Raw genomic sequence first — 27,858 nt, 5'->3', positions numbered from 1 at the left:
ACCTGTAGGGGAATCGCTTCACAGGCAGTGAAGCAGGTCTGCAGGTGTCTATCTTTCTCTCCCCCTCTCTGTCTTCCCCTCCTCTCTCCATTTCTCTCTGTCCTATCCAACAACAATGACATCAGTAACAACAACAATAATAACTACAACAATAAAACAACAAGGGCAACAAAAAGGGAAAATGAATAAATAAATATTTTTTAAAAATGCAAGAATTGCTGCCTTTCATTCTTTCTCCTGTCTTCCTGCAAGCTTTTTTTTAAAGAATTATGTTACCTCTGCCAAAAGAATGACAGAGGACCTAGTGGGGGTTGTATTGTTATATGGAAAACTAGGAAATGTTATGCATGTACAAACTATTGTATTTGCTGTACAATGTAAAGCATTAATTCCCCAATAAAGAAATTAAAGGAAAGAATTATGTCACCTCTTCCATTGTAATAATGAAATGCTGATTCATGAATTCAACTGCACTTATTTGAGATAATTTTTAATATCAGGAAGAAAATTTCCCACTAGAGTAGACATTAATATGTGTAAAGGTGATCTGCTTAGGAATATCTGAAACTGATAAGCTCCGATTACAAGCCTCTGGAAAATATGAGGCTTTACACGGAACTGTAAAATGGCCTTTATTATTCACATCTGCTAAATTTACCTTTTGGGCTTCAAGGTTTATATTACCCTGATACCCCAGTTTTGGAGGTCAGTTCTGAGTACATTTTATAAATCTTGCAAGGAAAGAGAAAGCCAAGCAGATAACTGTTCCCACTTCAGAGCTGGCGCCACATCTGGGGCTGGACTTGTGTTACTGGGCAGGAGCTGGCAACCAGCTGGCCGTTCATCTCCCTGATAGTCATGGGTCCCAGCCTGGTCTCTGCCATCATCCTAAGATTATAGGTCCCAGGAGGGTGGGACCCAAGTGGAAAGAAAACTAAGAAGGAAGCTAGGAGGCTGGAAATCTGACCAGCTGACAGACAAATAAACTGTCTTTCCCAAGGCCAGTCCAGCTTCCACTGTCTGTTGACATTGACTCATCACAATGTCCTACCCTACCCACAGGGTCAGCAGGACAAGTATTACTTATCTCATTTCTGGTGGTGAGAGAGGATGGGCAGCTTAGGGTGACTGTTCCAGAAAGCACAATCTGAGGGGGCTGGACAGTGGTGCACCTGGTTGAATGCACACATTACCATGTGCAAGGACCCTGGTTCATGCTCCTGGACCCCACCTGCAGGGGGGAAGCTTCATGAATGGTGAAGTAGTACTGCAGGTATCTGTCTTTCTCTCTCTCCCTATCTCCCACTCCCTTCTCAATTTCCCTCAGTCCTATCAAAATAAAATAAAATAGAGAATTTAAAAAGAAAGGAAGGAAGGGAAGAGGGACGGAGGGAGGGAGGGAAGCAAGGAAGGAAGGAGAGAAGGAAGGGCGGACAGTCTTTGTGTTGGTTTGCTGCCGTCTCTGCTTCAGGGCCCTGCCCTCAAGATGTTAGATTCTTGGGGAAAAAGGAAAATGGGAAAACTGAGCACAAATGAGAACATATGACATCTGCAAGGGTTGGAGGGAACTCAGGAAAGCTAGGAGTGGGGGTGCTCTTGAGAGGACTGAAACAATAGATATCCTAATTAGCACAGTGGGTTAAGCGCATGTGGCATAAATTGCGAGGGCCGGCGTAAGGATCCTGGTTCAAGCCCCCAGCTCCCCACCTGCAGGGGAGTCGCTTTACAGGTGGTGAAGCAGGTCTGCAGGTGTCTATCTTTCTCTCACCCTGTCTGTCTTCCCTTCCTCTCCCCATTTCTCTCTGTCCTATCCAACAATGAACGGCATCAACAATAACAGTAATAATAATATCCACAATGAGGCTACAACAAGTGGACTCATGGTGCAGGCACTGAGTGAGCCCCAGCAATAACCCTGGAAGCAAAAAAAAAAAAAAAAAAAACCTCCACTAAATCCATTTGGACAACAGAAAAGGAAGCAGCTGATTTTGCTTGCTAGTCATTCAGTCATTCACACTGGATGTCAGATATCAGGAAGGTCTTTCTCTTCTGGTCTCTTCCTGGTGCCTCTCGCACACTGTCCTTCTGGGTAGCAGAGTCCAACTTACACACTAAAGACTCAGGATCTTTAGGGGCAAGAGGGGTAATAGCATCTGAGGGGGTTGCAGAAGAACCCCAGGGCAGAGTCATACTAGGACAACATAGCTGGTGTACCAGACCCCAAGTCTGGATGGGGCCGAGAGGGGTTAGGCATTACCCAGGAGAGATGTGCAATGCCCTGGCTCTGCATCAATCAATCAATTAATTAAAATAAATGTTGTGCTGGGAAGATACTATAATGACTTTCATGCTTAAGACTCTGGTGTCCCAAGTTCAATCCCTAGCACCACCATAAATCAGAGCTGAGTGCTCTGGAAAAAAAAGATTACAGTTGGGAGTCGGGCAGTAGCGCAGCAGGTTAAGCACATGTGGTGCAAAGCGCAAGGACCTGCGTAAGGGTCCCAGTTCAAGCCCTGACTCCCCACCTGCAGGAGAGTCGCTTCACAGGTGGTGAAGCAGGTCTGCAGGTGTCTATCTTTCTCTCCCCCTCTCTCTTTCCCTCCTCTCTCCATTTCTCTCTGTTCTATCCAACAATGACAACATCATCAGTAACGGTAATAACTACAACAATAAAAAACAACAAGGGCAACAAAAAAGAATAAATAAATATTTAAAAAAAAGATTACAGTTGAAGGGTGATAGTACCAGGAATTTTATCAAATCTTGAGCAAGTGCCACAACACCATACTGAATAGATCAAAGCACTATGTCATGCAGTCTTTTCACCGGTCAAGAATGGGCTATAGAACTGGTGAAATAGCTCACCTGGATGGTGTGCTGCTTTGCTATGTGCATGACCCAGATTTGACCCTGTTCCCCCTCAGCATGGAAGAAAATTTCAATGCTGTGGTCTCTTTCACTCTCTAGCTCTCTCTGCTTCTCTGTTACTGTCTGCCTGTCTGTCTGTCTGTCTAGAGAGAGAGAAATAAAAGAAAAATAAAGGACTAACAGGCCCATCTTCCCTCAGGAGCTCACCAGAGTTGCCCTGGGAAGGTACCAGTCCCTTAGTCTGGCTCCTTAGTCTGAGCAGATGGGGAGTCCTCTCCTGTTCCCTCTTAGGCTCCCACAGGCACCTTGGCTTCCCTAGATTGGTTTAAGTGGATTGAACACTGTCCACATGGAGAACAGCTGAGCCTGGCCCACCTGTTCATGCCTACCCACCCTTGGAGATAGCCCAGAGGTGTGCCCTCATGCCCCAGCAAGGCTGTGCCCAGCGCTCAAGGGGCAGCCTTCCCATGGGCAATGTTTCCTGGTGTCATCCAGCAGTGACATGTCATCTCTGGCTGCAAGAGTGCTATTATCTTCATCTCTCTATCTATTTTTCGGTCTACTTCAACTATTTAATAGAACCAGCACTGACTTTGAATAAAAAGACCCCCAGTTAAAAAAGAAAGGTCCATTTCTTTCATGAAAGTCTTGAGGTGCACCAACTGTCCAAAGTCCTGTGGCAGATAGTCCTGATCCAGTATGGGGGTTTATGCATTCCTCAGAAACCTTGTCTACTTCCAGTTCACTATTTCACCATTTGTCCTCATCGTCCAAAATGACAGCTAGAATTTCAGACAACATGGCAACATTCCAGATAGCACAATAGCAAAAGGTTATAGAAGAGGGCAAAAGGTACACATCCACTTTGCTTCTAAGAAAGATTTCTTTCTTGACATAATGTCATAATCCCACCTACTTGTAAGGGAGTCTGGAATAGATTTATTTCCATGGAAACAGTTCCCAGGTAGAAATTAGGGATTGCATACTACAGGGCGTGGGGAGGATGAGCATAAGAGTCTCTGGTGACTCTTATCTACTCAATAAACATTTATTGGGTACTCCTCATACTTGCTTGTGTAACAGTGCTAGATGATAACTTAGCATCCTTTGAGCACTGAACAGTTCTTGGCATATTGCACAGGTGCTCATGGATCACTGTCATTATCACTGCGTCAGAATGCAGATACCGATGCCAGCTTCCATGAGGATGGTGAGATGACTGCCTGGGTATTCTGGAGGAGAGCCTGAGAGTGGACAGTCTTTTCTTACATGGCCCTGAAAGGCTGAGATTGTCGATGGCAGCCATTGCAGAACCTCATATTACCTCCCTCCTCCTTGTCCCAATCTACCTCAAGCTTCTCTAAGGAAAATCTCTGATAAGTCATCCTCGTAAGCTGCCCTCTCCAAAAACAGCCAAACCCAGGGTTTCCCACAGGTGAGGGGTGAGGGATGAAGAGTGAAGGCTGAAAGCCTTGGGATCTTCCTGCAGTTCTAGAATACTTACACTGTGGGAAGCCACACAGCTTCCTTCTGAAATGGGCAAACAGTATTAATATTATCTAAAATGTGCTTTCACTGACAGAATGGGGCTAGCAGGTGCCTAGTGCGCTTCCAAGGTGATCCAGACAAAGAAAGAGCAACCCCTGCCTGGCAGGGGTTGGGGAAGGCTGAGTGCTCCATTCTGCAGCCCTCCTTGGACTCACAGAGGCAAAGGAGCCTGGACTGTGAGTGCCTGGCTGTGCCCCAGTCTATGAAGCCTCTTTGCTTCCACACTTCAGGGACTGTGGGAGAAAGCAAATTCTTGCTTTCTGACCTTGTGCTGGGTCTGGGACAGCACACCACCAACCCCTAAGTACCACTGTGTGAAGCACTCACTGCAGGCCCTGTGGGGCACAGAAAACAGGGTACCTACATGGGCTAAGAGGGCCTGTGAGCCTCAATTCACTTACTCCAGGTTTCTCTGAAGCTCCTTCCATTCCTGGCCTGAGAAACCAAACAGCACCTCCTCCAGGAAGCCTTCACTGACTTCCCTTGCCAGGTACCCACCTTTACTACTCCCATAGCTCTCCATTGGGTCAGAAGTTGGTTTGAATGCTCTCTGCTGTTTGCTTCTGTGTCTCTTGTCCCCACCTGGTCTTTCTTAGCACCCCTCTCTAGACTCCTCTTGTTAGCACCTCTGTGCCTCATACAGAATAAGCTCAGTCACTATATAGCAACTAGTGAGTGAGTGAGTGAATGAATGAGTGAATGAGTGAGTGAGTGAGAGAGTAAGTGAGTGAGTGAGTTCATTCCCTGGCTGTCAGGTGAGAATCCCCCAGCAAGGAAGGGGAGGTTTGCAAGGGTTAACCAGGAGCCTGCCATGGTCTGAGGTAAGCAGGGAGCGTGTTTGTTCAGGTAAATAAGGAAGGATTACTTATAATGGGAAATCAGGCACTGGCCAGCTCTTCATCTGCACTGCCTGACTTCCTCCCCACACATTCCTGCACTCGCCTGCGTCCACACTGCCCCATTGACTCAGCCCTATGCCCAGTGCCCCCCTCACTTCCTGTAAGCCCCTGGATCTAGGTCTTGCCACAGTGCCAGCAGGCAGCCCTGGGTTGGGGGAGCAGGGACACCTTACAGGGCACACAGCCCTAAGATCCTACGAAGGCTACCCCTCAAAGGTAGCTGGACACCTCAGTGGCCCATTTAGTGCTTCACCTGCCTCCACCTCTGCTGGTCCCTGGTCCCTCTGACCCCCCCGGATGCCTGGCTGAGACCGACGCCTCCTCCTGACCCCAAAGGTAGCCCCTCAGCAGAGGAGGACTCTGGACACAAGGCAGCTAAGGGGTAAGTCTGGGGGAGGTACAGTGCCCTGCCTCACCACGGGGGGCTTTCCCTGGTCTGGGGGGTGGGAGTGGGGGTGGGGATGGGGTAGGGGTAGCTGAGCACAGGACTTAGAGGCTGGCTTTGCAAACTCAGAACTGATCCCCAGGCAGCAGCGTCCCTGATCTTGGCCCTACACCTCCTGAAGCCCCTAACCCCTCTGGTATGCAGCCTGGTTGATCTCCCTGGACAGATTCCAGAAGCTGGCTGAGCCCCCTGGGCCTAGCCAGGCCTGGGGTGCCCTGTGTCTGTAATGGCCTCCCATTCAGGCTCTACACTGAGCCCAGCCTGGCCTGAGAAAAGGCAGCCCAACAGGCGCAGCCTTAGCCCTGGAGAACTAACCCGTTCTACTTGGTTAGTGACACACAAACAGCATTTCTGCTGCTGCCAGCCACTGCTACTTGGCTCGGGGAGGGGTCTCCCTGCAGCCAGGCCACACGTGGGCAGGGGCTTGCTGGAATCTGGAGCTAGGAGGCAGGCCTGGAGCAATGGCCTAGGTGGGACAGTGGGGGGCAGAGAGGGTATCCACAAGAACCAGGTGATCCGGGGTACAGCAGAGCTAGTCAACTGGGTGATTGAGTGCGAGGGGAAGCATGATCTTGGGGACCCTGGTCTGGGCATAAGAGCAACAGTGGGGTCCCAGAAGGTGCTCATTTCTAAGACTTATTAGGTGGAAGTGTGGGGTATGGATGACAGAGTAAAAAGCTATAGCGTCTTGGGACGATGAGGTATTCCCTGTGGCTGGAGCAGGCCTATGCACATGCTTGTGTGTGTGTTGGGGGCTCGCAGGTCCACTGAACTAACTTCATCCCCCCACCTCATTCTTCCAGATAGGACCACCCAGCAGCCTACACCCAGGCCACAGGCTTTGAGCGGCCTGTCCCTTTTATGACGGTCATGGCCGTTCCCCTCCTTGGTCAGGGACATGGCCTCATTTCCTGCCCCCACCTCCCCAATAAACAGCTTCTCAGTTACCCCAATAAAGGTTCATCTCCCCAGTACCAGCTGCTGGGCTGAGTAACAAAGCAAACAGGATCCTATGCCGCCCTAGACCTGAGGCAATGGGTAGGGATGGGCAGAAGGCTCCCTGCCTCCCCCTTCACCCCAAAGAGAGGCCCAGGCCCTGGCCCAGGCCAGTTCTGCTCAATCCTGGAGCCAGAGGCTCACCTCTGAGAGCCTATTTACTCCAAACACGGGAATTTGGGTAGAGGGAACAGCCTCAGCGCTCTTGTTCCTAAAGAGGTTGGGTGTGGAGGCAGTAGGCTCTCACAGGATGGGGGACCACCCAACTGTGAATGGACAAGTGTTTCCTCTGTGCCAGGCACTGAGTGGGGACTCCGAGCTGACCACTTAGCCCCTACAGGACTTGCTTATCTATGTCACCAGTTATGAGACACTTTGGTATGATGCCACTGAATTTGCACCATGACCCTTGGCATTAGGTAGAGTTCTGTGTACAGAGCCTGAGGAGATGGGGCACCCAGTAGGTGCTTTGCAGATGCTCACAAAGCATTGTGACTTTGGCAGTGAGTGGAAGAATTAGAGGAGCCCACATTTTTTTTTTTTTAGCACAGGGATCATCACACAGATGAAGCTAACAGCCCTAGAGCAGAGCATGGTTTTGTGTTAAATAGCTTGGTATGGCTTGAGTGTAACTTGAGTTAGTCCATTCAGGCTGTCTTGAGACAAAGCTCCTCGGAATGGAAGCAGAAGAGCAAGAGATGGATTAGGGGTCATCCTGTGGCCCTGTAGGCATTCATTTTTCCTTCCTGCACATGTGGCTCCTACACTGAGGTGAGAAGATTAGATAAGGTGGTCTGTTAGAGGAGGAGGCTTCAGAAGGGGAAATGCTGGAGCAGGGTTCTGAAGTCTGTGTAGAGGAGTTGGTGGCGGCTGGCTCTCTGGTGAATAGACAGCTTTTCGGTTCTTGTGTGGTTTCCCCGCCCTGGGTCCCAGACTGAAGTTGGGGAGGTGGTAGCTCTGGCTCCTCCTAGAGGCCATGGGAGTGTGAGTGAGGCTAGAGGAAAGAATGACCTCAGGGCACGTCCCTTACCTCCACCCTCAGTCTTCTCCCAGTCCTCCACCCACCATCACCACCTTTCAATCTTCACCCATTTCCTCTCCCTCCCCTTTCCAGCCCTGTCCCTCACTTGCTCTCAACACTACCTTTATACCTTTATACCTGCTCAGACCATGACCACTCATCAGTGCTTTTCATCCACCCTCCCCTTCAGTTTTGAAAACATGGTCTTGACAGCCCATTTCACAGAAAGGAAACTGAATCTTAGTCCCTTGATCCAGTCTCAGAGCTAACGAGTAGAATCTGAGCTCAAACCTGTCCTGAGACCCTCCTGCTCCCACCCTGCCCCTCTACTTCCGGGCGCTACCCTGTGCCCCTAGCGAAGCAAGTGGCCTGTCAGGTGGAACAACTCTTCCCAAAGCAAACTTTACTCAAGCCCAGTTGCCCTGGGCTCTTCCTGACATTTAATGCCAGGCTCCTGCTCATTTGCTTGCTCCCAGTCCAGGAGCTGCCCCTGCCAGTTCTCCTCTCCTGCCAGCCTCCTCCTCCTCCTCACGACCACTTCTTCCTGCCACCAGTGTGTAGAAGGGGAGAGAGAGGGAAGGAACACTGAGGGACCCCGTGCCCTAAGGGAGAACAGTTGATGTTGTGGTGGAGAGTGAGATGGACTGGCACCTGGCTTGGGGAAATGTGGAACTGTACCCTCGTGACAGCAGTGATTCTATATATCAACATTTCCTCAATAAAGTAATGCTGAGCTTAGAAAATAAAAAAATTGGAAGGGCACCAAGTGCTATGGGTCAGATGGACCTGAGACCACCTAGGACAGTGGATAGGGACAATGGGGTGGCCCAAGTGGTGTCACAGTGAATAAAGCACTGGACTCTTTCTTGGGCATGAGGTCCTGAGTTTTTTCTCCATTATTACATGTGCTAGAGTGAAAACTAATAATAAAAGAGGGGCTGGGGAGACAGGGGGTGGTGCACCTGGTTAAGTGCATGTGTTACCATTTACAAGGACCTGGGTTCAAGTGTCTGGTCCTCACCTGCAGGGAGAAAGCTTCACAAGCAGGAAAACAGCACTCCAGGTGTTTCTCTGGCTCTCTCTCCTTCTCCGTCCCTTTCCCTTTCAATTTCTGTCTGTCTTATCAGATAAAATGAATACATACACACACACACACACACACACACACACACAGGCTGGGGAGACAGCATAATGTTTATGCAAAGAGATTTTTCTCTGAGGTCCCAAGCTCAATATCTGGTACCACCATAAGTCAGAGTCGAGCAGTGTTTTAGTAAAAAAAAAAAAAAAATGTAATAATTAAAATAATAAGAGGATTGTGATGATGATGTGTCTGTCTTGTCCCACCAGCTCTGAGAATGAGGAAGGGGCAGGGGTAACTGATAGAGTCTTGGTACTGGGAGCTGAGATGGGGGCAGGGACTCACGTCTGCTCACTCCTGAGCACCAAGTTGGTCTGAGGGTTGCTAGGATCCAGTTCACCTGACTCTGGCTCCCACATCCTCCTCCCTATGGATCGAGGCAGAAGAGCCATGTGTCTCTGTGACACTTTACACATAGGGATGTGTCCCCACACTCACCCCACCAACTCTATAGCTTATCCCTGCTCATTTAAACCTTTTGGGTTTTGTTTTGCACAGGGACTCACGTGTGTGAAATTTCATTGCTTCAGACATACTTATTTTTTTTCTTTTTAAATTTAAAATAGAAAGATGGAGAAAGTAGAAACACTGCAGCACTGTTCTGCTGTTCATGGAATTCCCCTTATATCATGTATGACTCTTCCACTGGGTGCTTGGGTTTTGAACCCAGGTCCTCACACATGGTGAAGTGTGCACTCTACGACATGAACTCACACACAGTCCTGTCCCCCATTTAAACTTTTTTTCCCCAGGGATTTCTGTTCTTAGGCTCTCAGGATAGTTGGTTCTGGGCCTTTGCCATCTTCTGTTACGGCAGAGTGCCTTCAGAGTCCAGAAACCTCCAAGTCCTGGTACCCTCAGACTAGAGCTCAGGGAAGCTTCTTCCCTCTGCCCTACCACAGTTTGACAGATTTACCCACTAGGGCTTGTGAAACACCACTGCCTGCCCTGTGCTGGGCTTGTGCTGCAGGAGGCTGCAGGGACTCAGGAGAGCAGAGTTGAGTGACCCATGTCACACAAACCTCTTGAGAGACTGTGGAGTCATTGTCCTGCCTGGTCATCCCAAACCCAAAGAACCCATAGGCCAAGATGGTCCATCAGGGCACCAGAGGCAAACACAGGGAGAAACCACACACTCACCCCTTTGAGGAGTCGCCTGCCCAGCCAGGACAAGCGTGTGTGTGTGTGTGTGTGTGTGTGTGTGTGTGTGTGTGTGTGTGTGTGTGTGTGTGTATCTGGCAGGAAATCACAAACCCTCCCAGGCCCTGAGGTGGAGCAGGATGGGCCCGTATGGGCCAAGTGCTGGAGGAGAGTCAGGTAGAAAGAAGGTGCTATGGTCCCTTCAAGGTGGGTTTGTAGGGCTGGGGAGACCACTGGGGAGGAAGAGCAGTCCCCTCAGAGACTGACTGCTTGGTGGTTGGAGGTGGGATATGCAAATGGGTACTTGGTCACAGTAGGGCAAAGGATGCTGAGAAATGAAATCTGTTTAGACATAGTATGTACTAAACAAAGATTGAGTGGCAACCTAGGAGTTGTCTCAGTGGCTAAAGCATTGAGCTCTCAAGCATGAGGCCCTGAGTTTGATCCCCAGAGTGGCATGTGCCAGGTTATAATGTTCCGGTTCTCTCCTCTCTGATAAATAAATCAGTCTTAATTTTAAAGGCTCAGGAGATGAATGAAGAGGTGATTTACAGTCTCTGGAAACCCCTGCAAGCTAGGCAGGTTTTGGACTTGGCATACTAAGAAATCAAGGTTCTGGCCCAACCCGTTCTAAGCCTCAGGCTCATCTGGGCTGGGGAGACTCTGCTGCAGGAAGGAGGGGGGTGGCACAGGAGTGGGAGCCAGGCCTGCTCTGTGAAAGAGGTGAAGAACAGCCTTGGAGGGGGTCCAAGTCTTCCAGATGCCTGGACTCAACTCCAGAGGCGGGATCTGGAAGAGTTACAGCCACACCCTTCATTCTGCTCAAAGTGCATCCTGCATTGTGTCTCTAAATTGGGTGGGGGGGAGGGCATAAAGGCACTCAGGTATTTCCTTCTCTCTCTCTCTCTCTCTCTCTCTCTCTCTCTCTCTCAAATGCAAGAGATACAGAGAGGGAGACCAGAGCACTGCTGAGCTCTGGCTTATAGTGGTGCTAGGACCTTTGGTGCCTCAGGGATTAAAGCTTTTTTTTTTTTTTTTCATAATCATTATGCTGTCTTCCTGGCCCTGGCCACCTGTATTTTTCCACCCTCCTCCTTCCACCTCAGACTGAGGGGTAGTGTCTGGGTGAGAGGCTCCTGGGTGGAGGTGACTCTCTCCCTCCCCAGGAGAAGAGAAGTGACTGGGGCCAGCTGGGGCCAGGACTGCCAGAGCCTCACATACAATGAGAGTAGGACAGGACTTGAACCCATAGCCAAGATGCTGAGGTCTTGAATTTTCTGTCGCCTTGCCCACCCTAACCCCCTCTGTTTGGGCCTAATCAGGTACGTTGAGCTATAGTTGGAGAAGTTTCCTATGCATGCAGGCACCAGTGTGACCTGGAGTCTACCAGTGTGCCTTCTCTGTGGCTGGGCTTTCAGCAGCAGGGTCAGCAAATGGCCTGAGTCCAGGATAGACAGGGCCTTCTTCAGCACCTCCTCAGCCCCCCCCCCCACTTTTCTCTGTTCTTAGAGACCTGGGGGCAACAGGGATAACCTAGTGAGAAGCATGAAAGAGACGGAGATGCCCAGAAGTGGTCAGCCTGGTGGGCCTCTCTGGATGAGGTGGTGGTCTGTCTAGTAGGGAGAGGCCAGACCTCTGGGCAGTGGAAAGGGGACAGGAAGGAGACCAGGGCCAGGGTCCATCTAGTATTGTAGAAGTTTCAAAGGGCAAGGAGCTGGTGCTCCCTGGGAGGGAAGTGACTGACCAGGAGAAGCCAGGGGGCAGGAGGAGAGCAATAGTGAGAAGGAAGAGTGTGATGGGGCTGGACACTTTCGTCAGAGGAGCCTGTTCAGGCAGGTCACACTGCCTGGCCCAGCTTCTCTCCAAGGTGCTGACCTGCTGAGATGGGGGAGTAGGGTGTGAGCCCTTTCTACCCTGCCTGATTCCTGGACAGATACTGGTTGCACCCCTACTGCTCCTAGTCTCTGACCCATTAAACTAGCCCAGAGGTTTGGGGAGAGGGAGGGAGGGAAGGTTGAAAGGAGGGAAGGAAAGAGAGAGGGAAGGAGGGAAGGAGTAGACAGTGGCCATGGGGAGCCAGAGGCATCAGCCCCCAGCTTGTGGAGTGAAAGGAAGGCTGTTACCCCAGTCCTTCCCACTCCCCCTCAGTGCTCTTCTCAGTGTGGCTTACAGCTAGAGGCCTGGGCCCTGGACATGCTGAGGTTGCATCTCAGGATTGACATGGGACCTAGACTATATTTACCCCCACCCAAAGTCCACAGATCTGGAGACTGGACTGAGTAGGAGGGGGAGAACAGACTTCAAGCCCCTATGACAGCCACAGGAAAGCCCTCTCAGTTAGCTCCACTTCCCTAAACAATCAGTGGAGTTTTCACTGCTGTCCCTGAGGTGGGAGGGGGAACCCAGGAAGCAAGAGCATTGTGGCGGCACATCCTTGGCCCTGAGGTGCAAGGGCAGGCTTGGAAATGACAGGAAATAGTTGTCCTGAATCTCTGATGTTGGGTTCCTCTGCCTTCTCTCCAAGGCCTGCCTTCTTGGGAGAATGGAAGGTGCTCAGAAAAGGGGCCAAAGGTGGTTAATCCCTCTGGCTAATGCCTTGCAGATCTGGGCCTTGACCTCCACCAGCTGTTACCAAACTTTCTTTGTCTAGATTTGGAGCCAGAAACCCTGGGCAGGAGGTAATCAGGATGCTAAACCTTAATCCAGACACATGACTTAATCCAGAAAAGATCAGACTGAGGTTGGGAAGCTGGTGGCATCACTCTGGAGACTACTGGCTCTCAGGTGCAACTAGCAGAGATTGTAGGGAGAGTCGGGTTTGTTGTTGGGGCCTGGAAAATGTAGGACTGGCCACAAGATCCTTAGCCTATTGAGCAGAAGCCTTTGGGCTGATCCTAGCTCTGCTTTGTGACCCTGGGCATGTCTCTGTCACTCTCTGTGCCCTGGTTTCCTCAGTACAAATTATTCCTTGTGGATATACAGTCACCTGGAATGTATTCATGACTGAATTTCATTGACAAATGGGAAGAGACAGTAAGCCAGAGTGAGCTTTTAGAGTGGACTTCCTGGGGGGAGGTGGGCCTTGGGATAAACTTATGTTAAGGAAGAGGAATCTTGGGCAAAAGGCACAAAAACACAAGAGGAAAAAAGTCATGCAGGGTCAAGGAGATAGCATGATCATACAAAAGACTTCCATGTCTGAAGTACCAACGTCCCAGGTTCAATCCCTGGCACCACTATAAAGCAGAACTGAGCTGTGCTCTGGTCTCTTGCTTTGTTCCACGTGAGCTTAACAGGTTGTGCTATCACCTGACTCCCAGCAGTGTCACTCTTATTATGGCCTGGATTTGGATCTCTGCACCTCTCCCTAGTACTAGTCCAGACCCTGCCACAGCCACAACCAGCAGAACAAATTATGCCCACCAGACCTTTGTTGTTGCCATCTATAAAATAATCACATAACATATAATCCTTTTGTGGCCTAAGGTGTGGCATAGTGGCTATATCTTCAGATTTACAAGCACAACGTACCAGGTTTGATCCTCAGTATTGCATATGCCAGAGTTATGCTTTGGTTTGTTCTCTCTCTCTCTCTCTCTCTCTCTCTCTCTCTCTTTCCTTCCCTCCCTCCTTCTTATTCTCTCTGCCTCTTTCTCTCTATATGAAAAAGTCAGCCCAGAGTAGTGAAGCCTTGGTGACAGCAACTATATATTCTAGTTCTGATTCTCTGGGAGGTCTCAGAAGTAGATACCAGCCACTGGGATCTGGTAGGGCAGGCATTGGGGAGCCATGGGAGATTCTTGAACATAGGGCTCCCTGATGAAGAGATGTCAGAAGAAAGTAAATGTGGGGGTGGAGTGAGTATCCAGGAGGTAGGACTGGGCTTTGGAATATCAAGTTGTCCAATTGGGAGGTGGTAGGATGCTGGGAAGCTAGGACAGGTCCTGGGTGCCATGAGCAGAGAGCCCTGTCCTGGCAAGCAGGTGACCTTGAACAAGCTGCATAGCATGTCTGAGCCTCAGTGTCCATGTCAATAAAACATGAGCTTGAATATCAGCTCCTCTGGCTGTGAGTGGTAAAGCATGAAGGCTGTGGGCACAGGAGATTGGCACCATGCAGAACTGTCTTCCCTCTGAAGTCCAGCACTGGGAAGAGATGCCAGAGTCTCAGACTGGGCACACCAGTCATGGATCAGTAAAGCCAGCTCCCCCAGTTCTGTGCTGCTGGGGTCAGGTCACTGCTCACCGCCCACTACCCCCACCTGCAGATCCCCCCCCCCCTCCCCCGCAACCTCTCCTCTACCTCTGGCTTAATCACTACCATGTTGTTTCTTGGAAATGCTGGGACTGGGACTAAGCCTTGCTTGAGAACAGGTCACAGGCCTTATGGGGAGAGCAGGAGATGGAATGTGGGCTGTGGAGGAGGTGAGCAAGCTCTGCTATTGAGTGAGCCTGGGGTCAGGGGTCCAGAGACCTGGGTCTAAGGCACTGGGTTCTCTGCAGCTTGACTTGCTCACCCTTTAGACAGGAACGAGGATGAGGCCTGGTTGCCTCTCTTGGGGAGCGTATGGGCACCAGGACTTTGGAGCCCTGTAATCTCTGATGAATGTGCTGGGATGTGTCACACTCCCTAGCCTGGCCAGTGTCCCCACCAGCTCTGCCCATGTATCCTTATTAGCCCCTCATGCCATCATGTCCCCTCCTTGCCCCACCCCCAACATAGGCCTTGTTTCCCTCCCACTCTGCCTGGGGCCCAGACAGAGTGAACAGGAGGGCCTCAGGGAAGCAAGCTCTCCTACTTCTTGGAAACACTTCCGTCTCCCTGGCATGAGGCCCAGGGTTTTGGCAGGGACGGTCCTAACGTGGCAGGTGTGGGGGTTCTGGGGACGTGGAGGGGGCAGAAGGCAGGTGATGAGGAAAGGGTGGGGACTGAGAGGGGCTCTCTGGGGTGGGACTGCCCAGGGGGTAGGGTGTGGGCATTGGTCAGGGTGGAGACCAGGGGCTGAACAGGTTGTTGGCACGGCCTGAGTAAATAATATGGGTCCAACAGCACACATGTATATTTGCACAGAAGGGTTTGAAATGATTCCAGGCCTGCCCTCTGTCCCCCGCATCCCTTCCTTGCCCACCCCACCCAACACTGACCTTTCCTTCCTTGTCACTTAAAGGAGCCCTTGAAAGGGAGAGTGGAAATGACAAGGAACACCCTTCTGGCCTGCATTCTCACCACCTTAGGGAACTGACTGCAGAGCTGCCCTGAGAAATTGGGAAGGATAGGCCTTGCACGGGAAAGTGTGAATCCCACCTGGACCCTGTCCTCCAAGCTACACCAGCTAGATTGGGAAGGTCTTCATTTCTGCACTCTAGTGGGAAGGGGATAACTGCTGTCCTAGAAAAGCTGGGAGCATCTTTTAAACCAGAAGCCCCTCCCCACACCACCAGCATGGGCCAGTGTGTGAGCCACAGAGGCTGAGAGGCTCAGTCCCCAGGGGTTATTGGAGGTGGGCACAGGTGGCTATTCCCATGTGACACAGTAAATGCCTCCATGAGGAAGTCAGTTGGTCCTGCAATTAAAACCTCCTCTCAGGGGCTGGGCAGTAGCACAGTGGATTAAGTGCACATAGTGTGAAGTGAAGTGCACAGGACCGGCATAAGGATCCCGGTTCGAGCCCCTGGCTCCTCACCTGCAGGGGGGTTGCTTCACAGGCGATGAAGTAGGTCTGCAGGTGTCTGTCTTTCTCTCCCCTCTCTATCTCCCCTCCTCTCTCAATTTCTCACTGTCCTATCCAACAACAGCAAAAACAACAGGGCAACAAAATGGGAAAAATGGCCTCCAGGAGCAATGGATTTCTAGTGCAGGTACAGAGCCCCAGCAATAACCCTGAAGGCAAACAAACAAACAAACAAACAAAAAACACCTCCTCTCACACTGGCCAAATGTCTTCAAAGCAGTGATTCTCACATGTGAACATGCATCAGAATCACCCAAAAGGCCTGCTGGAATGTGTTGCTGTCTGCCCTCTGCTTCCTAATTGGGCAACTCCAAAGATAACCTAGGAATCTGCTTTTCTCACAAGTTCCCAGGTTAGTATTGGAGACAGCACATTTTGAGAAACAACTACTTTTTAATTAATTAATCAATACTAATAATTTTAAAATATTATTATTTGGGGAGTCAGGCGGTAGCGCAGTGGGTTGAGTGCATGTGGTATCAAGCGCAAGGACCGGCTCAAGAATCCCGGTTCGAGCCCCTGGCTCCCCACCTGCAGGGGAGTCACTTCACAGGTGGTGAAGCAGGTCTGCAGGTGTCTATCTTTCTCTCCCCCTCTCTGTCTTCCCTTCCTCTCTCCATTTCTCTCTGTCCTATCCAACAATGACGACATCTATAACAACAACAATAATAACTACAACAACAATAAAAAAACAACAATGGCAACAAAGGGGGGAATAAATAAATAAATATAAAAAAATTTTTAAGTTAAAATATATATTATTATTTCGCTATTGCTGAGGTCTCACTGCTCCAAGCTAACTTCTTCACATAGACAGAGGGTGAGAAAGAAACAGACCACAGTACCAAAACAGGGCGAGGGTCGAGCCTGGGTTGCTTGACAAAGTATAACAAAGTAGGCACCCTCCCAGGTGAGCTATCTTGCCAGACATTTATTTATTTGTTTATTTATTTTGTTAGTTTTATCAGAACACTGCTCAGCTGCTTTATGGTGGTGCTAAGAATTGGTTCTGAGAGCTAAGAACCTCTGGCATAAGTCATTTGCATAACCGTTATACTGTCTTCCCAGCCCCAGTCCTTTATTTTATTAAAATTTTTTAATTGAATAAATGTTGATCTTTTTGTTTTATTTTGTTATTTCTGGGACTTCACCATTTTGGGCCAACTTTTTGAGATAGAAACACAGAGACAGAGGGAGAGAGGGAAAGATGCCACAGCATCTAGTTGTCTTCCAGTGTGGTAGAGGCTGGGCTTGAGCCTGGTTTCATGCACAAGACAATGTTGATCTATGACTGTTGTCACATAGGCTTTGTCACATTTTTACATCTCCCATGACAGCTGTCAGCACAGCTCACCCTCCACCAAATTGTCATTATACCATCTACCATAGAACATTAGGTCTGCTACTTTTTTTTTTTTTTTTTTTTTTTTTGCCTCCAGGGCTATTGCAGGGGCTCCATGCCTGCACCACAGATCCACTGCTCCTGGAGTCTATTTTTGCCCTTTTTTGTTGCCCTTGTTGTTTTATCGTTGTGGTTATTATTATTGTTGTTGTTATTGATGTTGTTGTTGGATAGGACAGAAAGAAATGGAGAGAGGACGGGAAGACAGAGAGGGGGAAGAGAAAGACAGACACCTGCAGAACTGTTTCACCACCTGTGAAGCAACCCCCGTGCAGGTGGGAAACCAGGGGCTTGAACCGGGATCCTTATGCCGGTCCTTGCGCTTTGCACCATGTGCGCTTAACTCGCTGCGCTATCACCCGAACCCCCCTTTTTAAAAAAAAAAATTTATTTATTTATTTATTTTCTTTTGTTGCCCTTGTTGTAGTTGTTATTGTTATTGGTGTCGTCATTGTTGGATAGGAGAGAGAAAAATGGAGAGAGGAAGGGAAGACAGAGAGGGGAGAGAAAGACACCTGCAGACCTACTTCACTACCTGTGAAGTGACTCCCCTGCAGGTGGAGAGCTGGGGGCTCTAACCAGGATCTTTACACCGGTCCTTGAGTTTTGCGCCACCTGCGCTTAATCCGCTGTGCTACCGCCCAACTCCCAGGCCTGCTACTTTAACATAACAAATTTAATTTAATACAAACTGCTGCTTTAAATATAAACACTCCTGAAAAAGGACACATATTGATTTGCCCTGGACAGGTTCATTCATTACTGAGTCCCAGTATTACTGGAATCATCTATTTGTTGGTAATCTTTCATCTCCTTCTCCCCCCCTCCCCCTGAGCACTGCTCAGCTCTGGCTTAAAGTGGTGCCAGAGATTGAACCTGGGACCTTGGAGCCTGGGACATGAGTTTTTTGCTACCTCCCTGGATACTGGTTTATTCCTCAGTCTTGAGTCTACGAATTGCAAAGATAGCCCAGAGCCCTTTGTGCTTCAGTGTCTGTACATCTCTTGAGGCCCTGCCTCAAGACCATGATTCCCTGTGAGGTTTAAAGAAGAGGGTCATGACAGCAGAGCCAGTGTGACCCACGGGGAGGGAAACCCCTTGTGCTCGTATTGAGGCCACACAGTCCTCAGAAGTCTTGGAGCAGCAAGACTGTGTATCTGAGTTCCTGGGGGTTTGTTTCTGGAACCAGGACCTTCTCTCCTTGCTTCCCCTGGGAGAGTGAGCTGAGGCCCTGCATGGTTACCACCTGGGTACTACACAGTCTCCCAGGGGGACAGCTGAAGGCCCTGGGAGCTGAGAGGGCCCCCAGGGCAAACTTTTAAGGGGGTGCAGAGTGGAATGGGTTCCAGGACTCCAGTCTGGAGCTGCAGTGGGTCAACAAGGCAGGGAGTCCAGGGTGAGGTCCAGGTTCCCTCTCCAGTCCTCAATTCACTCATCTGCCAAAGGGGGCTAATCCCACCTTCTGCTGTGAGCCCCCCCCCACCCCCGTAAGGGCAGGAACCTCTCAAGGTTGAGTTAAGCACAGCATATATGTATAAAGATTGTTGCTCCTTGCCAACCTGGTTTCCTTGAGGAGTGAGGGAGCTGTGGATTCAGTCCCACCCCAATACCTGTCTCCCCCAGCTCATTGTCCACCCTAGTTAGGAAGCCTGTCTGCCCAGCCCTGCCCTAACTGTCCAGTGACCCGGAATCCCCCACTGTCTGTCTGTCCTGGCCACTGCCAACAGGTCCCTCATCCCTGTAACCAGTTTAGCAGCACCACGGGGAAGGAAAAGCTTCCAGAACTTGACTCTCCTTCCTTTCTCATTTTTGTAGATTCAGCCACAGACCCCAGTAGTAGCAGCAGCAGTGGCGGTGGCGGCATGGGCAGCGCCAGCCCAGGCCTGAGCATCATGCCCTCCAGCCGCCTCCTGTTGACCCCTGACACCGTGTTGCGGACAGATCTGGAGAAGGTGGCAGGGGTTTCGGTGGGGCCTGAGAGACAGGATTGGAGCCCCAGCCCACCTGCCACTCCTGACCAGGGCCTATCCACCTTCTACCTCTCCTACTTTGACATGCTGTATCCAGAGGACAGCAGCTGGGCAGCCAAGTGCCCTGGGGTCAGCACTCGGGAGGAGCCACCCAAGGAGCCTGAGCAGTGCCCAGTCATTGACAGCCAAGCTGCAGGGGGCAGCCTGGACCTGTCACAGGGTGGGCTGGCCCTGGAGGAGCACTCACTGGAGCAGGTGCAGTCCATGGTAGTGGGTGAGGTACTCAAGGACATCGAGACTGCCTGCAAGCTTCTCAACATCACGTCAGGTGAGTCCCTGTGCACACCAGGTCCAAAGGCTGGGGTCTAGGGTAGGGTTGCAGGGTGGGACTGTGCAGAAGTGCCACCTGCTATGCTTGGTCACCCCTAACCCCAGGTAACCCTTTGATGCCAGAGTGTCTACATGTTCCATGAGCCAATAACATACAGCAACAGCAGCCATGGGCCTGGGCTGGGTGGTGTCTGACCTTCTCTGGCCCAGCTGCACCTGCCCAGCTGTCCCTTTGCAGCTCCCACGACACTGAACCTCAGCACCTGATGACCCCTCCATCTGCTATACTCTCCCCCTGAATACCTGCTTAGCGCATTCTTCTCCTCCTTTAGTCTTGGCTCCAATGGCACCACCTTGATGGGGCCCTCTCTGGTTCTTTAGTGAAATGACTGCCCTTCCATTCACCTCTTATTCTCCCTACCTGATTACTTCTCTCTTCTTGCTCACATCACATGTGCTGTCAACCTTGTTGACTCTCTTGTCTCTCCCACTGGAGTGTACACACCCAAAGGCAGGGATTTTTCATCTGCTTTGTTCTCCAGTTCCTAGAATGACACCTTGCACATAGTAGATGCTCTCCAAACATTAAGTAATTTTTTTAAAAAAATTATTTATTCCCTTTTGTTGCCCTTGTTGTTGTAGTTATTGTTGTTGTTGATGTCATCATTGTTGGATAAGACAGAGAGAAATGGAGAGAGGAGGGGAAGACAGAGGGGGAGAGAAAGATAGACACCTGCAGACCTGCTTCACCACTTGTGAAGGGACTCCCCTGCAGGTGGGGAGCTGGAGGCTCAGACCAACTAACTTTAATTTAAAAAAAATTACTATTTATTTATTATTTTTACTGACACCAGGGTTATTTTTGTGGCTCTATGCCTACACTACAAATCTAAAACTCTTGGTAGCCCATCCTCTTTTCTTTATTCCTTTCCTCCTCCTTTCTTCCCTTTCTTTCTCTCTTTCCTTCTTTCTTTATTCTATCTTCCTTCCTTCTTTCCTCCCTTTATTTTTTGTTTCTATTTATTTTTGCTAACAGAGACAGAAACTGAGAGAGAAGGAAGAGACAGAAAAGGAGAAAAAGAGGCCCTCGGCACACATGCTAGTGGGGACTGGGGGCTGGAACCCAGGTTCTTGTATGGTAATGTGTGCGTCCTACTAAGAGTGCCACCACCTGGTCCCTCAAACACTAATGTTTTTTTTTTGTTTGTTTGTTTTTTATTAAAAATATGGAACGCTTCACGAATTTGCGTGTCATCCTTGCGCAGGGGCCATGCTAATCTTCTCTGTATCGTTCCAACTTTAGTATATGTGCTGCCGAAGCGAAACACTAATGTTTTAATCTGCCAGACCCTGTTCTAGCACTGGGGAAATGTGTATTTTGAACAAAATGCTCATTTAATCACAAAACCAACATTACAGGGAAAGCAATAGTAAATTAATGTGTCCCAGGTCCAGTGGCTGTGAGGGCTTTGACAAGGAGGGGATACCAGGAGGCTGGGCACATGTGCCCATCATGGCTGGAAGGTGTGGCCATGGAGCTGATGTTGGGAGGCAAGGGGCTGCTGGGTCTCTGGCCTTTATACTTCCATTTTCTCTCCTGCATTAGGCAGGCCTACCTCATCTCCTTGGTCTTTGGGCCAGGCATTTATTTGACTGTGCCACTCTCTGTGCTGTTAGCATGCTGGAGAGCTTATCAGGCACCCCTTGGTCCCAGCCTCTGCTCCCACTTGTGTCCCTTCTTGATACAGATGCCTGCCTAAGCCCCCATCCTCCAGATGCCTCTCATCCAGGCCAGCCTCAGTCCCTTTGAAGTTTTCCCATGGTGCCTTTGTTCACACGCCAAGCTGAGGAGGGGCTGCCCTCCAAACAATAGGGATGAAAAGTAATCGCTTTGACCTCAGGGAGGAAAATGGGTCTATTACATGGGAGCAGCTTGGCCTGCAGGTCACCCAACTGGCACAGCGGGTGAGATCACAGTGTCTACTGGGAAAAATCCATTGTGATTGTGACCATGGGCAGGGCCCCCACCCTTGCTGAGTTCACCCCACAGCAACTCCCCAAGAGGACATGTGGCACTTTGCCAGTGGCTCCCACCCCAGTCTGCAAGGTTTGTCGCTGCCCTCTGAGCTTCCTGCACCTGCCATTCATTCCTCTGGTATCCACACACCCAGATGCTGCTCTGCACCCAAGTCCTTCTGTAGCTGTTGGGTGAAAGTATAGAGATCTTTGTGCTTCTTTTTCTTTATCTGTCAAGTAAGTTCAGGACTTGTAGACTAATCCCAGTTGTTTCCTTGAGAGATTTGGGGAAAGAAAGAGGTAGCTGGGAAAGAAGCTCAGGTGTTTCTTTCCTAATGTCCTGCTAGCGCAAGAATTCCCTAAAATATTTTTTGGGGATGGGGCTAGAAGGGTTAGAAGGACCCAAAGTCTGAAGGTGGGGCCAAGTCTATGTATAGGACTGAGACATCTCTGCCCTTGTGTATGCCCCTGCCCTTTCTTCCCTCAGAACCCTGTCTGGCCTGGTCTGTCCCCACCCCAGGAGCGCATGGTTCCTGGCAACAAGTGCCCATAGGCACCCCATCAGAGCAGAGTAGGTACCTATTAGTGTTGCCTTCAAATATCCTGGAGCTGAGAGACTGTCTCTTGCCCAGATCCCGTGGACTGGAGCCCTGGCAATGTGCAGAAGTGGCTCCTGTGGACGGAGCACCAGTATAGACTGCCACCAGTGGGCAAGGCCTTCCAGGAGCTAGGGGGCAAGGAGCTGTGCGCCATGTCGGAGGAGCAGTTCCGCCAGCGCTCGCCCCTGGGTGGGGAGGTGCTGCATGCCCACCTGGACATCTGGAAATCAGGTGAGACCTGGTCAGGTGGCTCTGTCTGCTGGGGTGACAGTGTGATTCCTCCTCTGGGCTCTGTTTTGAACCCCAGGCCTGACTGCAGTTGCTGCCCTAGATTCTGGGCAGCAACTTGCCAGCTCTAGCACACTGCCAACCTTCGTCAAGCCCACAGAACTTAGGACAGAGCACTAGTGAGGTGAAAAAAAGTAGAAATTAGGACTGGGGAGGGGAATCAGTGGGTAGAGTGTGTATCTTGCATGTGTATGTCCCCCAGGTTCATCCCCTGGCACAATATATGGCAGAATCATGCTCTAGCCACTCTCTTTTACTAAAAACAAATACATAGATCAATAAATGGTAGATATTGGGTTGTAAGGTCCTAGGTTATCAGAGCTGGCATTATTGTGGAATCCTTCCATTTTGTAATTTATTTAAATTTCTTTATTGGGGAATTACTGTTTTACATTTAACAGTAAACACAATAGTTTGTACATGCATAGCATTTCCCAGTTTCCCATATAACAATACAGCCCTATCTCCTCCTCCTCACTCAAATTCTCTCTGTCCTATCAAATAAAACAGAAAGGAAAAGAAGAGAAGAGAAAAAGAAAAAATGGCCACTGGTAGTGCCAGCACTGAGCCCTAGCAATAGCCCTGGTGGCAATAAAAATAAATGAATGAATAAATAAATAAAGACATGTTTATTTATGAGAGAGATAACGAGAAAGGGCAAATCAGAGCAAAGTTCCGGCACATGTAATGCCAGAGACTGAACTCAAGAGCTCATTCTTGAGTGCCCTCAACTCTTTATTCACTATACTACCTCCCATGCCTCTGCCTTGTTCCTTTTACAGCCTGCATAATAACCTCTTAACATCTCAACAGTCATCATCTTCATCTTATTGGGCCCATACTGTGTGCCTTGCATAGACCTGTACATTTTCTCTTAAAAAAAATTTTTTTATTAAATATAGTTATTTATTTTCCCTTTTGTTGCCATTATTGTTTTTTTATTGCTGTAGCTATTATTGTTGTTGTTATTTATGTCATTGTTGTTGGATAGGAGAGAGAGAAGTGGAGAGAGGAGGGGAAGACAGGGGGGAGAGAAAGACAGACACCTGCAGACCTGCTTCACCGCCTGTGAAGCCACTCCCCTGCAGGTGGGGAGCAGGGGGCTTGAACCGGGATCCTTATGCTGGTCCTTGTGCTTTGCACCACGTGTGCTTACCCCGCTGCACTACCACCTGACTCCCACATTTTCTATTTTTAAAAATATCTTTTTATTTGTTATTGGATAGAGACAGAGAGAAGCTGAGAGGGTTGGGGAAGATAGAGAGAGCGAGAGACAAACACCTGCAGACCTGCTTCACTTGTGAAGGTTTCCCCCTGCAAGTGGGGACCAGGCACTTGAACCCAGGTCCTTGCACACTATAATGTGTGTATTTAACCAGGTGCGCCACCACCTGGCCCCAGAAGTGTGCATATTCAAGAAAGCCAAGTTTGTTCAAGGAGTAAGACTCCAGGCCACTCCTGTGTCCTGCCCCAGCCCAGGGGCTGGTAAAGGGTTCAATGACAGGTCAGGAATTACTGGTGAGGTGGGCAATTACTGAGGCCTATGAAGCTGGTAGCCTATGCCCTCTACCTCCTGCTTGGTCTCAGGGTGGAGGAGAGAGGGAGGTGAGGCAGGCAGAGAGCAGGAAGGAATGAAAGTACCTGGTGAACTTGGCAGAATTTTTATTATGTTTTTCAGACTGTTATCCTGGATCCTTATACAACCTGTAAAGGGGTATCTTGGCCCCATTTCACCAGGGAGAAAGGAATGAAGGGCATGGCTTTCCTACCTGAACTCTAAGGCTTTTCCCATTTCTGAAATCTTCAATTTCCTTCCAGGAAGCAAATTTAACATACAGTCTTCCTAGACTGGCAGGGGGGAGCGAGCCAGTGAGAAACCCCCAGTCGAAAGAGATGGGATCTTATGACTCGTCCTCCTCCCTTTGTCTCTCCTGGGTCCTTAATCTATTCTCCTTATCCTCCCCACCACCACCCAGCGGCCTGGATGAAAGAGAGGACTTCCTCTGGAGCACTTCACTACTGTGGTAAGCAGGGCAGTGTGGGAGTGGGGTGCCCTGGGGCTGAGGTTGGGGGGTCGCTGTTGCTAAGCAGGGGCTTGTACTCACTGCTACCCTTGCTGACCGTCCAGCCTCTACCAGTGAGGAGAGCTGGACTGACAGCGAAGTGGACTCGTCCTGCTCTGGGCAGCCCATCCACCTGTGGCAGTTCCTCAAGGAGCTTCTGCTCAAGCCCCACAGTTATGGCCGTTTAATCCGGTGGCTCAACAAGGAAAAAGGTGAGTGGAGCACCCACCAGTGGGAGCTCTGTGGGTCTGAGGGCAACTGGGAACACAAGAGCTGGTGCTCTGAGGTTGATGGGGGGGTGCTGCTTGGGCTACTACTAGGCACTGGGTACAAGACAGGGCTCAGGGAGGTGGTGGGAAATGACCCCATCTTTTGCCCTGAGGGCTAAACACAGCACTGTCACTTGGCTGGTCCTGGTATTGGGGAACTGTCCCTGTCCTCTCTCCCAGCCAGGATCATTCTCACTTAGGGTCCACAGTGCCACATAGTCCTGGGTCATAGCTTTATTATTATTATTACTATTTTAATATTTGTGAATTCTTTAGAAAGAGAGGGAGAACCAGAGCATCACTCTGGCACATACAATACTGTGGATTGAACTTGGGACCACATGCTTGAGTCTAACACTTTACCCACTGTGCAAACCCCCCTCCCAAGCCGTAGTTGGGGCTTTAAACTGCCAAGGATGGGACACAGTCTTTGCCTTCAACATATCTTAGTTTCACTGAGGAATATGAGTCACACATGTGCAGTCACATGTCACTTAATGATATGTCAATGGACCAGATGCATGACAGTGGTCCTAACAGGCTACACATAGGGCTGGGGAAATAGGTCAGCTGGTTGCAAAAGACTTTCTTTCTTTTTTAAAGATTTTATTTATCTATTAATACAAAGGATAAATGGAGTGAGAGAAAGAGACTCCTATATCACTCTGGCACATGTACTGTCAGGGATTGAGCCTGGGACCTCATGCTTGAAAGCCCAACACTTTACCCACTGAACTACCTCCTGGACCACTGCAAGACTTTCATGACTGAGACATCAGAGACCCCAGCTTCCCCCCCCCCCTTTTGTTGCCCTTGTTGTTTTCTATTGTTGTTGTGGTTATTATTGTTGTTGTTATTGAAGTCGTTGTTGTTAGATAGGACACAGAGAAATGGAGAGAGGATGGGGAAGACAGAGAGGGGAAGAGAAAGATGCAGACCTGTTTCACCACCTGTGAAGCAACTCCCCTGTAAGTGGGGAGCGGGGGTGGGGGGGCGAGATCCTTAGCTGGTCCTTGCACTTTGCGCCACGTGCACTTACCCTATTGCACTACCACCCAACTCCCAGGCCCCAGCTTTAATTCCTGTCACCTCCAATAGCTAGAACTGAGAAGTGCTCTGGTAAACAAACATGTTACCGACAGGCTACACATGATAGCCCAGGTGTGTGGTGGAGTTGTTCTGTCTAGCTGTTTTCTTAAGATTTATTTATCTCATTAATGAAAGAGAGAACCAGACCATCACTCTGGCACATTTGATGCTGGGAATGGAACTCAGAACTTCATGCTTGAGGTTTCAATGTTTTATCCACTGCACCACTTCCACGACCATGCCATCTAGCTTTGTGTGAATGTTCTCTGTGGTGTTTTCACAGTGAAATCATCTAGTGATATGTCTGAGAACAGACTCTTTTCCTTAAGTGGTGCACAAGTGCGCTTAGGTCTATAAATAGCCACATTAAAAACACATTTTGAACAGGTGGATTTAATTCTAATTCTATTTTACTAGATCCAAGATAGAGTATTATAATTTTAGCATGTAACCAATATGAAATTTATGTGTATCTGGTGTGCACTTCACAAGTCAGGTCAGACTTGCCACACCTTGAGTGCTCATCAAACACATGTGGCTGGTGGCTACCCTGTTGCCAACCCTTGCTAGCCTCTGTTCCTATTGTGGGCTTTTATTTACTTATTTATAACAGGCAGATACCCCCCCCCCCCCCGCACACACACATACGGGGGGGGGGGAGGGAGAGAGAGAGAATCAGGGCATCATCTGGCACATATGATACTGGTGACTGAACTCAGGACCTCATGCTTGAGTACCCAATACTTTATCTACTGTGCCACTTCCTAAGTCATTTGCTAGGCAAGTTTTTTAATCTGCCCACACCTTTGGAGTAGGTATTAGGCCTCCCCCATCCTCTCCTCCAGCTGGCACTGGTTCCCGTAGTCCTCTGAAAGACTGGCCCATTTGTCTCTGACTCCCACTTAAATCACTGGCTTTTTGGGCCTCCCTGCTTCCTCCAGGCATCTTCAAAATTGAGGACTCAGCCCAGGTGGCCCGGCTGTGGGGCATCCGGAAGAACCGCCCCGCCATGAACTACGACAAGCTGAGCCGTTCCATCCGCCAGTATTACAAGAAGGGTATCATCCGGAAGCCAGACATCTCCCAGCGCCTTGTCTACCAGTTTGTGCACCCCATCTGAGCTCCAGGTGGGAGGGCTGGGCCCTCGGTCTCAGCCTCTCAGCAGACCTCCCGCCTGCCTGCCCCTGCTTCCCCTGAGCTGGGGAAGGGACTGTCTGCTGGCTTTGAGTCCAAGGCCAGGGAAAGGACTGCCCACCACTCCCAGGGGTGTACATGACTCTATGGCTCAGCGGGAGTGGGCCTAGGGGGTGATTCCCCTTGAGACCTGACTGCTCATGTACCCCATCTGTTGGAGGAAGGAGGGAACCAGGGTAACCTCAGTGTTTACTGCTCCCCGGGAGGGCCCTCCCTCCACCTAGACTGTGATTCCAGACTCTCCAGAGCAGAGCTGGCAGAATGGCAGTGACCTGTTCAAGGTCATTTGCAACCCACTGCTCTCTGCCACCCATTCCACATCATGCCTGGCATGGTGCTAAGAGACTTTCGCAACCCTGAGTTGGGGATCCAGGGATGGATAATAAAGGCCCCAGAGAACCAATATGGTCCAAGTATCTATCTATCTATCTATCTATCTATCTATCTATCTATCTATCTATCATCTATCTATCTGAGTGTAAGACAGAGACCAGGGACTCAGTGGTTGTGGCTTCAGGGTTCTGGGGTGGTCAAGGGAGGCATCCTGGGGGAGGCAGCATTGAACTGAGCATAAAGGGAAAGGGATCCTTGATAAGTAGAAGATTGTGTGAGAGAGAGGCAATGAGTTCTCATTGCCAAGGAGGAGCTAGAATGGACCCTATTGCCCTGGCCCACCTCATTCCACCCCACTGGGTTAAAAGAAAGGAGGCGGGGGGGGTGGAGAAAGGAGGCAGGTGGGGCTGAAAAGGGTCTTCATAGGAGGCTAGTACAAAAGCAGTGTCCTCTTCAACCTTATGTTCTTGCTATTGTCTTTGTGTACCAGGGCTTTGAACATGTGAAATTTCACCA

The 27,858-nt window shown here is 49.8% G+C and overlaps 1 protein-coding gene and 1 non-coding gene across 2 annotated transcripts; one reads left to right on the top strand and one right to left on the bottom strand.

Moving 5' to 3' along the window:
- The first annotated feature begins 5,331 nt into the window (after nucleotides 1-5,331).
- On the top strand, nucleotides 5,332-27,412 carry SPDEF (SAM pointed domain containing ETS transcription factor). Its single transcript, XM_007532785.2, has 6 exons — nucleotides 5,332-5,697; nucleotides 19,007-19,489; nucleotides 22,140-22,337; nucleotides 24,371-24,418; nucleotides 24,523-24,669; nucleotides 26,757-27,412. Exons 2-6 carry the CDS (start codon nucleotides 19,054-19,056, stop codon nucleotides 26,933-26,935), a joined length of 1,008 nt encoding a protein of 335 aa, XP_007532847.1. The 5' UTR covers nucleotides 5,332-5,697; nucleotides 19,007-19,053; the 3' UTR covers nucleotides 26,936-27,412.
- Nucleotides 20,712-20,819, bottom strand: LOC132538399 (U6 spliceosomal RNA). Its single transcript, XR_009549767.1, has one exon. It is a non-coding gene; the product is annotated as a U6 spliceosomal RNA (small nuclear RNA).
- Nucleotides 27,413-27,858: the final 446 nt, after the last annotated feature.

Source organism: Erinaceus europaeus, chromosome 4 (genome assembly GCF_950295315.1).
Source record: "Erinaceus europaeus chromosome 4, mEriEur2.1, whole genome shotgun sequence".
In the NCBI taxonomy this organism is placed as follows: Eukaryota; Metazoa; Chordata; class Mammalia; order Eulipotyphla; family Erinaceidae; genus Erinaceus; species Erinaceus europaeus.
Note: the sequence above shows the minus strand (reverse complement) of the source record. Positions and strands in the feature narration are given on the sequence as shown.

Excerpts from the sequence above, each read along its gene's own strand:
- SPDEF (XM_007532785.2), top strand. The coding sequence starts at position 19,054 with ATGGGCAGCGCCAGCCCAGGCCTGAGCATCATGCCCTCCAGCCGCCTC. Across the intron at positions 22,338-24,370 it reads CCTGGACATCTGGAAATCAG|CGGCCTGGATGAAAGAGAGG; the intron begins GTGAGACCTGGT and ends ACCACCACCCAG. Across the intron at positions 24,419-24,522 it reads TGGAGCACTTCACTACTGTG|CCTCTACCAGTGAGGAGAGC; the intron begins GTAAGCAGGGCA and ends CTGACCGTCCAG.